General features: G+C 50.0%; 1 protein-coding gene across 8 annotated transcripts in view; it reads left to right on the top strand.

Annotated features, from left to right (window-relative positions):
- The first annotated feature begins 2371 nt into the window (after positions 1–2371).
- Positions 2372–14546, top strand: part of relch (RAB11 binding and LisH domain, coiled-coil and HEAT repeat containing) — a 47909-nt gene continuing 35734 nt past the window's right edge. For 3 of the 8 annotated variants that reach the window (XM_088644198.1, XM_088644194.1, XM_088644193.1), the window contains exons 1-2: positions 2382–2948; positions 12390–12479. In XM_088644198.1, the coding sequence (XP_088500324.1) occupies positions 2501–2948; positions 12390–12479 (538 nt within the window). In that variant the 5' untranslated portion in view covers positions 2382–2500. Of the gene's footprint in view, positions 2949–12389; positions 12480–14546 lie in introns of all 8 variants that reach the window. The other 5 variants (XM_088644199.1, XM_088644196.1, XM_088644197.1 and 2 more) reach the window with 3 other exon arrangements.

Genomic DNA, 14546 nt, shown 5'->3' with positions numbered 1-14546 from the left:
TGTCGGTGACCTTTGAACCTAAGGTTTGCCGCAGGACATTCTGGGAGTTGTAGTTTCGCTTTTGCCGTCGCAATTTTGATTTCAATCTTAAAATTTAAGGGGGATGAATGGCTCTGCAATACAATTTTATGCAACTGTTGCGTGCACATACACCGTGTGGATCACCCCAGAGCCATTCTTACACAGAAAAGCTAGCGGCTAGGTGTCTTTTGCCTCTGATAGTACTGTGATTAACACCCTGGTTCTTTAATAATAATAATAATAATAATAATAATAATTGCTTACACTTATATAGCGCTTTTCTGGACACTCCACTCAAAGCGCTTTACAGGTCATGGGGATCCCCTCCACCACCACCAGTGTGCAGCCCCACCTGGATGATGCGACGGTGCGCCAGAACACTCACCACACACCAGCTCTCAGTGGGGAGGAGAGCAGAGTAATGAAGCCAATTCATACTGTAGATGGGGATTATTAGGAGGCCATGATTGGTAAGGGCCAATGGGAAATTTGGCCAGGACACCGGGGTTACACCCCTACTCTTTTCGAGAAACACCCTGGGATTTTTAATGACCACAGAGAGTCAGGACCTCGGTTTTACGTCTCATCCGAAGGACGGCGCCTGTTTACAGTATAGTGTCCCCATCACTATACTGGGGCATTAGGACCCACGTGGACCACAGGGTGAGCGCCCCCTGCTGGCCCCACTAACACCTCTTCCAGCAGCAACCTTAGTTTTCCCCAGGGGGTCTCTCATCCAGGTACTGACCAGGCTCACACCTGCTGAACTTCAGTGGGTTGCCAGCTGTGAGTTGCAGGGTGATATGACATATCATTTAATCACAATGAATTATTTGTATACATATATGTTGCATTTACAGTCAGACGGTGAATCAAATAGCACAGGGAAAACAAAACCAATACACATCTCACGGTTTTAAAACATGCCGCCTATCTACATGATGCCGCTGATGCTGTTTATCAGGTCTGAAATTGGTCTTGTCAAGTCTGGTGTCCCTCAGGGCTCAATACTGGGCCCCTTGCTCTTCAGCATTTACATGTTCCCACTTGGTCAGCTTTTAAGATCACATGGCCTCAGCTTTCATTTTTACGCTGACGATACTCAAATATACATCCATACCAAACCCGACACTGATGTGGCTGTCTCTATTCTATCTAATTGCATCTCTGACATAAAAATTTGGATGACTCAAAACTTCCTTCATCTTAACTGTGACAAGACTGAAGTCATGCTTATTGGTACCCCCCATCAACTTCGCAAAGCCAGTCCTGTAACCCTTTCTGTAGATGGCTCTGTACTTGAGCTCCAATCAAAATTGAAAAACCTTGGGGTTATATTCGATTCTGGCTTAACATTCGACCCACATGTACAGCATACTGTCAAAACATCTTTTTTTCACCTTAGAAATATCGCAAGACTACGCCCTATGCTATCATTAACTGTGGCTGAAAAGCTGATCAACATATTTGTATTCTCTCGAATTGACTACTGCAATGCTCTGCTCCCTGGGGTATCTAAATCTACTCTGAACAAGCTGCAGTATGTCCAAAATTCAGCAGCCAGAATCCTGACCAGATCTAGTGCAAGTGTTCACATTACTCCTATCCTGGAGTCCTTGCACTGGCTTCCGGTCAAATTCCGCGTAGACTTTAAAATCCTCATGCTCACCTACAAGGCTTTACATGGCTTGGCACCTCAATACCTGTCTGAACTTTTATCGCCCTACTCCCCACCTCGCAACCTCCGCTCTTCAAATTCTGCCCTCCTTACTGTCCCCCAAGCCCGTCTACATTGTATGGGCGACAGGGCCTTCTCCTGCTATGCCCCCAAGCTCTGGAACTCCTTGCCCAAGGATATTAGAGAGTCACCTTCTCTAAACTCCTTCAAATCCAGACTCAAAACCCTCCTTTTCAGAAAAGCCTTTACTTAACTGGTTCCATTCTTCACCCTTCTGCTCTTCTTAATACCATCTTCCACGGTCTCCTCTATTGTTATTGTTGTATTGCTGTAATTATAATTGTGTCCTGTCTTGTGAAATTTTTCTTATTTATTGTTGTAGTCTTCTTATTTATTGTTATTGTCATCCTGTAAAGCGCTTTGAGAAGCCACCTTTAAAGGCGCTATATAAAATAAAGTTTATTATTATTATTATTATTATTATTATCGCTTTGCGTTTGGTGAAATCTTGAATTGCACAACCGTGTGCGACTGGTGAGCCAGGCACCTTTATTAACCAGAACAGGGACTGTGAATTTCGGGGTTCCCCCGGGTCTCCCTCGGAGGAAGACCCAGCCTGTCACCCCAGCCCTGCCCACGGCGCAGCGGACGAACCCCAGCCGGGGGCAGGAGGCGGGTTCGGCGGGGGAGGAGGGGAAGGCTGACACTCCGGCGCAGCCTACCAACTCTCGCGTTGCCGTTCATTGATCGGCGCTATCCAGGAAGACGGGGGCAGAACATTGTTATTGGAGGTGCTGGAAGATGGCGGCGGGCAGCGTCAACCCGTTTAATCTCAGCGACTCCGAGGAGGAGAGCGAGCGGCGGCCGGACGGGGCCGACGCCGGCCGCAGCCCCAGCCCCAGCGGCGGCGGGCCGGGCCGGCGCCCCGGCCCCCTCTCGCCGCAGGCGGACGCCGAGCCGGCGGGGCTGCTGCTGCTGCCGTGCGGCAGCAGGACGAGCCCCAGCGGGGAAGGCGCTTCGGCCCCCGCCATCGCCGCCGAGGTGCGGGTGCCCGCGGACGTGATGGCCGCCCAGCTGCTGCGGGACCAGTACATCCTCACGGCGCTGGAGTTTCACACCGAGCTGCTGGAGGCCGGCAGGGAGCTGCCCCGTCTCCGGGATTATTTCTCCAACCCGGGCAATTTCGAGCGACACAGCGGGACGCCGCCCGCCTGCAAGGAGCAGGGGCTCGGGCAAGGAGGGCAGCTCAGTAAGTACCCCGCCGGCTGCCCGGCATCTGTGCGCGGTGCAGCCCGCAGGCAGGCGGCGGTGCGCCCGGCACACGGGCAGGTCCACCACCTTCTCGCCAAGCCCTTCCCGGTCTCCGACTGGGCGTGCGTCGGGCACGGGGAAATGCAAGCTCGGGAGGCGTCAAGCGTCGTTGCATCCGTTTGGGATGCGGGAATAAAAGCCGTCACCCCCTCCCCCCCGATCGTGGGGGTCTGCAGAGGAGACGGGGTGCAGGTGGTCCCCGCCCGGTGCGGTACCCTGTCCTCCCCTCCTTGCGAACGCGGGCGTCGCTGCTTTTCCTTAGACCTCCGACCATGCAGAATACGACATTACTTTCAAAGCACCCTCCGAAGAGCGAGGCGGAGGCGGGAGATGGGAGGTTGGGGGTGGCGGGGTCGTTATTTAAAAACACCCAGGGGGTGAGGGGGGTTGATCGGTGCCTGTCGAGCTCGCCCGGCGCTGGTGCGTCGCTGGTTACGCGTCAGGCGCAGCAGGTGCCCGGCGTGTAGGTGGGGAGCAGGAGATGCTGCTGCTTGGGTTGCATCACAGCTGGCAGCCTGGAAAGACCGGCGTTTCTGGCCTTGTTTCAGAAATGAACACAAAAAAAAAACTTCGGCCGGATAGGCTCGTCTGGCCGGGCGCCTTCGAGGTAAATTTTTAGGATGCATAACTTTCTCCCTTTCCCAACTCGAATGTTTGCAAGTTAAAGGAAGTAGGATTTGTGTCTGTGTGTGCGGGGGGGTTAGATGAACATTTTTCTTTAGGATACGTCCGCGGTGCTTTTAGGATAAATTGATCGAATAAACTATCTTTTCGTGCACCGTGCAGTGCAGGTTTATTAGTTTTTTACGTAATTAAAAAAAATATATTAGGTTTTTAATGCTTAACAGACGCCCTTACGGACAATATACGCCTGCGCACGGTCAGAGCAATGCTCGGGTGAATACAATGGTAACACAAATATTTTAAAAATGTCATTTCAACTACCAGGCAGGAGCAAGGGAGTGCACGGGGGGTTCAGGGAGGGAGAGGGATCTGGGAGGCCTGGCGCAGCTGAGAGGGGGGACAGGCGGGTCAGGCAGGGACAGAGGGTGGAGGATGGTGGGGTACGATAACAGGTCTGTACCGAGAGAGGTGGGCTGGGAAGTGAAGGAGCAGACCCCTGGAGAGAGCGACCTCTGTCGCGAATCCGAGCAGCAGAGCGTCTCTGTGTTGCGCCTGTCCTCGGAGCTCTGCTGGCTGCACCGTGGCTCCTTAAAGTTACCGTGACATTGAAGGGTCAACAGAAGTGCTGCCATTACACAAATATTAGGATTTCCGGGACACTGCGCGAGTGCATTCCATTGTAGGCCAGTGCGTATCTGCATGGGGTCCGAGTAGTTTTCACCCTGTGTGCTATTGCTCCCGTGGCAATTCAGTGCGTTTGCAGTCGTGACTTGATGCTGTATGAGGTTTAGGTTCTCATGATGTATTAGGCCTACATCTTGTGATGGACACAAACACGTTTTTAAATATACAAGCGGGTTATCGAGGAACAGTGCATAAGTGCAGCAACAGTCGCATGTAGGAAATGAACTTTAGATCCTTAATACTTTGCAGATACAATAAAACATGATGCTGGCATTGTAGCTGGTTTGTAGTGGAACCCAGATTCCCATTTAACAGTACTGAAGTGTAACGCTTAAGAGTGTGTGAAACGGGTTTATTCAATATCTGGGTAAAGGCATAGGGCTAGGCATTTGTTAACTTTTGGAATATTAGGGGGGGAATCTTTGCATTTTCTAATCTGGGGAGTGTGTAAAACAGTGGGCGTTTGAAGAAAAGATCGTTTCATGCCCTGCAGGAGAAGGCGAATGGTATGGCACAAGGCTCATTCGTGTGTTTCAGGTATAAGTGGCGACCCGACTCTTCTGCCCCATCAGCGTGTCAGACAGTGCAGATTCTGTGAAACTCGGTCACCACTATTGTGTTGGAAATGTTTGGAAAAGGTAGAATGAAGACGCACAAACAACCGAGTCTGCAATGCAGCCTGTGTGTGTTTGAAAATGCTGCCATGATTATATTTGTGTCTGTCACGTGAAGGGGGAATCCCTCTGCCGTCGGCGGAGACTGTCGGACCTCAGGATCCTTCAACGGGCAAATAACCAGTGCAGTAGGGAACACATTAATATGATGGATAAGCTCATCGTCGTGTGTAAAAAAACAATGAAAGATGATCACTACGTGTTAAGGCCTCCCTAGGCCATTCCCAAGACAGTGTACAGCGTGATGCTCTTCATTGATTGCTTTAATAAGGCCGTTTCGCTCTGTCTGAAATATAAGCCTGTTTAGAGTTATTCCCAAAGTGAGACTTACTGTAACTCGGAAGAAATGAATTGTACTCGTGCTGTAAGACCCTGGGTTACGTGTGAGCGTCCCGAAAGCTGTGCCGGTCGTTGTGAGATTGAGCCGAGCCCTCCTGACCACAGCGAAACGGCTCCTGGGGTGCGGCAGAGCTGGAGGACGGCACCCAGTGAGCACCCAGGCAGGACTGGCCTTGAGCAGGGGCCAGCAGAGCCACCCAGAGGTGGACAGAGCTGACTTTCACGTTCCCCTTCGTTAGCGGGCGTTTACAGTATGTCACTAGAGTAGGTAACTGTCAGCATGCGTAGGAAAGGTAAGGGTTTATTCCTCGCTCAACAGAAGAAAAACAACGTTTCGGCTGTGGAAGAATAAATCTTTACAACAAGTGTTCACACCTGAAGAAGGCTCCACAGCCGAAACGTTGTTTCCTTTATTCTCTTTTCACCTTGGAATAAAACTTTACTTGTTCATTGACAGTATGTATTTTAAGATTATTGCCAGGGCTGTATTATCCAGTAGACACGCTAGGCTCTGTGTGTAGGGCCTTGTTAAAATTAAAAGAAAGATATTTTATTTGTAAGATAAAAACTGTCAAAAAGATCTCATCCTGAATAAATATTCATATAGGGCAAGTGTTGGCTATCCAAAAAATATTCAAGATAATTTTGATCACCCATCTGCCCATAGTAATCGCTACACTTAGAGAACTGCGCCACCACGGGGCCCAGGAGACAGAGGTGACCAGGGCCTGCGTGGAGTCGAATCTGGCCCCGATTTCTACACTCTCACTTCTGGGTTGAAACGCCACACGGCTCACTGTTGCTCACTGGGTAGAAAAGAGCTTCTCTGCTTCATTTATGAAAACCACTCCGCTAGGAGAGTCGTGTTCAGCTGTGTGTGATCGGAGGGGCAGTATGTCCTGTTCCAGCATCGTCCTGGGTCCCCTTGTCTCTCTCTGAGACTCGCTCTGAGTTTACAGAACCTGCGGTTCTATGTTTCTGGGGGCTTCCAACTGAAAGATGACATTTTACAAACGAGATGCTATGTTTCAGTGAAACACCGTGTTCTTCTGATACTGCATCATGAACCAGTACCCTCACGATGTGCCTCCTGTGCGCTCTGTTTTGGAGCAGTAGTGATTAAGGTTAAGGCAATGCTCGACCGTGTTGACAAAATATGGGATTAAGAAATACACACTGTAATTAAGCCCTGCTACCAAATAAAATCCTTGAATAGGAGCCTTTGGCAGTGCTGGGTTTGCATATGCAGTTTACTGTGTTTGTTTAACATTACTTTATTAACCCTTTACAATTTCTTGCATTAGGAATTATCTTTTCGCATACCCCAGCTTGCTCTCCATGAGACACACAGACACACAGACAGGGAGAGAGCCTGGGGTCAGAGTGCAGGGTCTGCCATTGTACGGCACCCCTGGAGCAGTTGGGGTTAAGGGCCTTGCTCAGGGGCCCAACGGAGTAGGATTCCTCTGCCGGCTGCGGGATTTGAACCGGCAGCCTTCCAGCCACAGGCGCAGATCCTGAGCCACAGAGCCACCGCTCCGCCTTTACCTGGCTGTTACAAGCTTGAACCCACACAGCACACCTTTAAGACTTTGGCCGTAAACTAATGAGTGAGCTGGAGGCGGACGGGAGGAGCCTTCCTTGTGAGCAAGGCAAGTCATTGGTAGCAGTTAAGAGGCTGAACTCGCAGGCCGTGCAGTTTTGCAGCTGTGCACACTGCTGTTGCCAGGGGTCCGCCGTGGCCGTCGCTGTGACATCACAGGCCTGCCTGCAGTGACGGGCTCCTGGCCGCTCGGAGGAGGGAAGCGCTGCAGGAGCTGCTGAATGAAAATAAAATAGAGCAGGTGAACCCCTCCCCACCCCCCGAGGCCGAGTGCCGTGACAAAAGTGAGATGTCGGAGCACACGGAGTGGCTGGGACCCATGTCTGGGCTGAACATTGCGTTTAACCCCATTAGAATCCTCTAAGAGAGGCTTTCTGGTGGGCAGTGCTAGTACTGCACGTTGATGTTGATAAAAGTAGTTCATCTTCACGAGCAATAACAACGGTGTACATATCTGGATACATAACGCCAGGCAGAGCCCGCTGGAGCCGCTGAGGTCAAGAGGGGAAGTTGCTCTGTGTCTGTTACTTTAACACATCCCATCCTTTTGCAGCTGCAAGAAAAGCCACAACGGCCTGTGTGCCTTTTTTAAATATTAAACGTCGCTCGATGTAGAGGGTTTATGTTTCTTTGAAATGGACGGCACCACTTTGATGACTTCCAGTGAGATACTGTAATAGCTTGGTATTGCCGCCGTCTTCAGTTTTCGCTTTTTCTCTCTATTGCAAAAGCAGTAAAAGGCCCGAAATGAAGCCTACTGCCTCTCTGGCTTTTTACAAATGCTTCTTAAAACATTCAAATGTCCTTTTCTCTCCTTCATTTGAAGATGTGAAATAGCAGATTTCATTTAGCATCAATCACGGGGACAAAGGAAGGGGCACGTACGGGTCGCTTTCGTGCTGCAGACTCGGGACACCTGCCGCTTGTGAAAAAGTGTTGTTGTTGGTTTTTTTACATGCTGCACCCTAAGGATGGCCCCAGGCACGTTGGCCCGTTGCGGGGCCTGGAAAGGAGCGGCTCTGATTGGGTTGCAGTCTGGAGAGACGGTGGTCACTGCAGGAGCTGCTGTGCAGTCAGGGCCTTCAGTGTATCGGGCTTTAGCGGGACGGAGAGGAAGTGCCCGCGAGTTGGCAGGCCTGATGGGATGTGAGCTTCGCGCTGCTGGCGGACCGGAGCTGCTCCGGCTGGACCTGCCGGTACCCCCCCGTGCAGCAGCTGGATTGTGGCTGCCTGGTGTGCAGAGCGCCTGGCTTTGGGTCAGCTTCTTGTGCGTTTTTTCTGCGCGATTCCCGGCTGCAGTCTGAAACCCTGACATGAATCAGATACGTGACAGTTCTGCGCCGCTGTTTGGACCCTGTGCCTTGCTGGTCTTGGCCTGTCCTCCACAGACCCAGCTCCCTGGGGTCTCTGCACCATCTGAAACAGAACACGTCATTCTCTGGGCAACGTGAGTTTACCAAGCTCGGAGTACCCGGGCCTTCTGTTAAATCACTGCCGAGCGATTGATCTCCAGGACCAGCGCTCTTCAGACAAGGAACCTGCATGCGCATAATTTGCATAAAATGCATACATGCATAAAATGTATAGTACATTATTTGTGTGAATTTATTGATCTAAAATTTGAGACAGTCTTATTTTATTTGTGCATCTGTGCATCTTTAAAAGTAACATTTGCAGCTCTTGCCTGAGTGAAATCTGTACTCGGCAACAAAGTCAAAGCGGAACATTTGCCTGCTATGAAAGTCTTGTTTTGCATGACTAAGTCTGGTTCAGAGCACTCAGTGCTGAAGTGCTCGACAGCTGCTGGACACGTGTGCCTGTCACGATGAATGGATCTTGTGATCTTTCTGGGCTAAATGAAGGATATTAGAGTCCCCCAAAGAAAGCTGGCAGTTTCCATATTCTTTTGAGCAGCAGCTCTGACAGCATCAGTGCCCTGATCTGGAACAAGGAGTGGAACATGATTCCTGGCCTCTCCTCGTTGGCAGATCTGCTTCTGGAGAGTTGCAATCCTTTGTGCACTGTAAGTTCCTTTGAGCTCAGCTTTTCTTCCCACTTGATGATTCCTGTAAAATATTCAGCACCTCAGGATTTTTTCCCCTTCTGTTCCATTTGAAGTGGCAAGCAAGCCTGACAAGGCTGGAGAGACTATTCTGATATGAGCCCCAGCTTTAACTCCCTGCTCCCTTTGATACTCGAAGTACGTTCCTCTCATCCGTCTCCTCACACCGAAGGCAGCTTTTAGTTCAGTCTTCCTGTTTTTTTTTAACTCCTTTCCTGGATTGTTGTGTTTTTGACAAACTGTAAAATGGGGGATTTTTTTACTTTTAAACAAACATTCAGGCTCTCTGAATATTCGGGGCGCAGAGAAGGTTTGTTAGGAGGCAGAAACCATGTGTGTTAAGCAGCCCGTTCCCTTTCTTGAGCTTACGGCTCAGAGCGCGTCTCTGGCCGGAGGGCCCCACTGACTAGTGCTGGCCTTGCCTTCAGTGGTGAGGATAGGCCCGCCTGGCCCACCAGGGCGATAGTGTTAGGATTGGACACAGTCTTGCCTCTCCACAAATGACCAGCCTGAATTCTGTGTTAACATTGATCCGATTTCTGTCGTCTGGTGCTGGTTTCAGCACCGGACTCGTTTGAACTACTGGTTGCTACATGCTGGGCCTTGAGAAACAGCCAAGCTGAAATAAGCACATTGCATACGCTGAGGCTAGAATCACGCGCACTGAGCTCTTAACGCATCATGGCTTTCTGCACACAGTGGTCCGTGCTGATCGAATCCAATGTTGAGTAGTTATACCAGCACTTGCACTGTCATTGTGGCTGTATGGCAGCTTCAGAGGTGGATAAGAATAGAATTCAGTAGCTTGACTGATATTGGGTGTTTTTAAGCGTATGTTTTGCTGTGTCTTGTGTGTGTGTGTGTGTGTGTGTCTTCGTATCTGAGAAGACGGGAAGAGAAATCAGCTCCTTCCCTGCGGAGCGACAGGGTGATGCGTCAGCCTCCTGGAGAAATGACGGATGTCATCATTGCGCTCTGGGATTTCTGCTCCTGGAGAGGAGGATGAATACCGTGTGTGCCTGTGTCCCAGATTGGTGTGAGGAAGTGCTGGATAAAAGCTCTAGTTCTCATTTTCTCGGGATATCAAAAGGCACTCTTAGTTTACAGCAAAAAGACACACCATGGTGTGAAGCAAGCCTGAGGTCCTGGAACATAAGCAAATAGTCTGTGTTTACAGCGCCGATAACAGTGTTTCTAATAAAGAGGTTAAAACAGAAGGCAGTAGTAAATGTAACATTTTGGTGACAGTTGCGCAGCAGGGTAAGAGTTTTTTTTTAAATGCATGCGGCCCTTTCATGAAGACATCTTCAACGTACGGCTTCACTCGTACGAGGCAAAGACGCGACCTTGATTCTTTCCTTTGCCACCTTGAGGTTTACACACCACTGGTGTCTGAGCTTTCCGACAATTCAGCCGGCGACTGCATATTATTTTGGCTGAGCAGGAGTTAAAACGCATTCCGCTGCTGTTCAAGAACACTTTCTCTTTTAGAAATGTGCCTATGAAACGTTCTGTAACGGGTTTCTTCCGCCTCTCTTTTATTGATGATAACACTCCTTATGTGCGTGCAGAAGGAGGGCAGGTGCCCGGCTATGCAGTGAAAGACATGATGCTGACATGTTGAAGTGCAGAGCGAGGATTACAGGGATTTTGTTTTGGTGCCCTGGTACACCAGATAGATTGTGCGGCACTTTACAGGGTAAAAACAAAAATGCGCCAAATGTATGATAACATTAAACAGGAATCGAGAAACAGTGAAGGAGATTAAAAAACGTGGAAAAAGGAGTAAAGGCAGACACTGTTTAAAAGCATGACCAAACAGACATCCTAAGTCTAGATTCCAAATCTGGAAGAGTGTGTGCTTCTCGGAGAGGCAGGGAGCAGAGTTCCAGAGTTGTAGTCATACCTAGGGATACGATATGATGCTGACCTGATGAGGGGCAGGGTTGAAATCAGGATGATGTTATCTTATTTTCTCAAGAGTTTCCCGTCAGACTCTGGCAGGCGTTTGTATCCTTCTGTGTGTCGCCCGATGATGAGCTTTTCCGTCCCTCCGGACACTGCGTGCTCTGGTGAGGTCAGAGGAATTTAAGTATAGGAGTCTTGAGAGAGGGTGTTTGCTCAGCATTGCTCAGGCTGCTCTGTGATGGGGTTTACAGGTCCATAAGGTGTCCTGGGAGGGAGAGGCCTTCTGCAGTTCTGTCCCTTGTGTGGGGCAGCGACCTCTCCTGCACGGTGCGATTATGTCCCCTGTGATTTGCTGTCCTCTGCAAGCTTGGGACTGTTGCGCAGTGTCTGTATTGTAGGCCATCGTGTCCAGCTGTGTGAAGCTCAACAGCCACAGGTCTAAACCTGAGGGGGAGAGTTTCCAGTCGGGCACAGGGGTCCGTGAGACCCAGAAGAGGCGCTGAGCCTGTTGTTTCCCCTGGGGTCGATTTTGTTCGTCGGGACTCAATCAGAACGAAAACGCGTTGGGGAAACTCAGGTTACCGCCTGCAGTGAGTGTTTTCTGACTGAGTCGGTTACTGAGCTGCAAAAGGCTACATCTGGACTGCCGACAATAGATAAACAACATTTATTGTTTTAGTTCTCCTTTATAATCGGGCGCATTAGCCATGTCTCCCCTTGCGCAGTCGACCGCACCGTCTCTCAAACAGAGGCCGTGCCATGGCTCTCCGCCCTTGTCCACTCGCCGGCTCTGGGGCTGTGACCGTCTGAGGACAGGAGCGCCCCGTGGATTAACGGGGACGAGTTCTGATAAACTGTAACTCGCATGATGTGATCGAGGCGCTTTGAGCCTTCCCGCAGGCTTTAAAAGCTTGTGATGAGCTCGTGTTATCGGGTCAACCTTGCCCGCAAGATGGATTGTTTAATTTTGCACCGTCCGCTAGCTGTGGACGGGCCTGCGTCTAGGCTTGGGAGAAGGCTCCCTCTCTGCGGCTCAATCAAATAGATTTAACGGTTTCAATTAAGAGCGTTGAGCAGACTAACCGAGAAAATGGGAAAGGATGGCAGGAGGCTGTGAAGAATGTAGGATTTTACACCCGTTGGCACTGTTCCCTCAAGCTGCGTCTGTGTAAGGAGGGGTAAGTAACTGAACAGTTAGTGAAAGTATACAAACGTAAGCGGAACGGGGCCCCAGTATGGCCCGTAGAGCTGCCCTCTTACATGTTCTGTCACGTTTCTTCTTCGGTGCTGGAAACCAGGAAGGAGGGGTGAAGTGGGGACCCCCCGAGTGGGGAGCTGGAGGGGCCGGGGTTGTGAAGGAGGAGACGTTGTATTGTAATGTCACGTATTGTCACCCAGCTTTGGGAAGTGCCTTGGGGCGACCTTGTTGCGAAAAAGGCGCGATACAAAGATGAATCCTCAGCCCCCGTCCTCTTTGTGTTCCAGACCGGGCGGGAAGCATCAGCACGTTGGACTCCCTGGACTTCGCCCGGTACTCGGACGACGGGAACCGGGAGGCCGACGAGCGGGTGGCAGGTAAGCGGTGTGGCTGGGAGGCGCGGGAGGCGCGTCGGGGGAGAGTGCAGCACGCCGGGGTGAGAGAGACGCCAAGAGCAAGTGTGAGAAATGGAGGGGGAGGGGAGCAGCCAGTGTGCAGTGCAGGGGCCGTTAAAGTCCTTCCGCATTTAAGATCGCTTCTTAACGGTGACGTTGGCTCCAATTAAAACAAAATAGCCATTTGACATTTGGATCTCAATAAGCAGTTTTATCTCCTTTCCCGTGTCTCCCAGTTCCCCAGCTAGTTAAGCTCATTCCTCTGCGAGTCTCTTTTTGAAAGGTTCCCCAGCCCTTGTCACGAAGGAAGGCAGGAATTTACTGACTCGGTACCAGCCATTAGAGTTTGAAATACTCCTCTGTTGAACAACGCAGGAAACGTTTGGTCAAGCGGAGCCGCTGTTTATTTACGTGTATTACTGGATGTCCTTGACTGGATGTGCTGTTTGGAAATAGAAGGAACATCTTTTCCTGAAAGTCATGGGGCTAAGAGTTTCGTGCAGTCTGGTGCTTTGTCCATTTTAAAAGGGCTGACAATTTACAACATTCTGGTTTATGGCTGCCTCCTGTGGAAGTTGGCTTTTAGTCTCTGGTGCTTATAGGTGTAATAAAGGCCATACGTTTTAGCAGTTCTGTTTTAGTCCACTGTCACTTCTTATTTCGACTTAGTGTTGTCGTACCCTTGCAGTGACAGGTGTTCGGTCAGCCAAAGCAAGAGTAGGTGCTCCGGACCCTTACGGCCCAGTGCAGGGTCCGCATTCAGTTTGTCCGCCCTGTCTGCAAAGATCGCCCGAGATCGCAGGGCTAATCGCACGTTGTGGACAAGGGGCTAATGATGATGATAATAATAACACAATTATTAATTAATAACAATTATAATTAATTATTATTTTTCCGGACACTCCACTTAAAGCACTTTAAAGGTAATGGGGACTCCCCCCCCACCACCAATGTATAGCTCCCACCTGCATGATGCGACGGCTCCCCAGTCCTCTCCCCACACTCTCAGTGGGGAGGAGAGCAGAGTGATGAAGCCAGTTCAGAGATGGGGATTATTAGGAGGCCATGATTGGTAAAGGCCAGGGGGAAATTTGGACAAGATGCTGGGATTACCCCCTGTCTCAAAGATTTCTTCTCCGTTAGAAACGTACGAGCATGCTAACCTCCCTTGGGTTTGCTGTCGTTTCTGAAATCGGTGTCTGTTCAGCTCAGACTGTGGCTCGGAGGCATGTGCCATCATGTATGCTTAATATTCATGTGGGTTTCAAGCTTGCGAATTTTAAAGTTTTTTTTTTCTCCAAGGTCCTAGTGGTTAATTAATCCTGACGGCTTTATTTTGAGCCAAGGCGTTGTTTGCTGAGGGTAATTTTCAGTAGGTAATTTAAGTTTCCCAGTTTCTCACAGGCACACACACACACACACACACACACACACACACACACACACACACACACACACACACACACACCAATGGACGGCCTTAACAGGTCTGTTACGAAGGACTCCTGCCAACAGGTTCTGGGACGCCAGGAGAACTCCAATTTGCTTATCCTTTCTTTTATCGCAGTATGTTAACGGTCTTAATATAGAATGATAACAGTAGCTGTGCACGATTGGCCATTTTTAAATCCAATTAAATGCAACAACGGGAACGACGGGTCTTGCTGTGCTGCTCGGGCTGGGGTTGGTGTATGCGAATGCTTGGGGGTCGTGTGGGGAAATGGCGGCAGGAGCTGGCATTGAGAAATTTAGGGGGAATGTTAGTCTAAGAACCATGCAGCAGAGAGAGCCAATTGCCTATAGTTCAGGTTAGCAGCTGAAAGCAGTGCAGTGCTTCCATACTTCAACTCCAAACTGTTCTCTTTTAGTAGAAAAGAGATGACGCTGCTCATTCTCCATTCTCTTCCCTGGCTGTCTGACTTGGGTTTTTCTGGCTTTCTGAATCTTAAACTTCGTGCCTTTTCCCAAAACTGGACAACAAGCACACCCTGCAGGCTAGCAACCCCTCTGCTGGCCACCACTGTTTCTTTTACGTTTGTTTGTTTTTCC

The sequence above is a fragment of the Lepisosteus platostomus genome, chromosome 8 (assembly GCF_059453375.1).
Source record: "Lepisosteus platostomus isolate fLepPlt1 chromosome 8, fLepPlt1.hap1, whole genome shotgun sequence".
Classification (NCBI taxonomy): Eukaryota; Metazoa; Chordata; class Actinopteri; order Semionotiformes; family Lepisosteidae; genus Lepisosteus; species Lepisosteus platostomus.
This window is presented reverse-complemented; position numbering and strand designations above follow the sequence as displayed.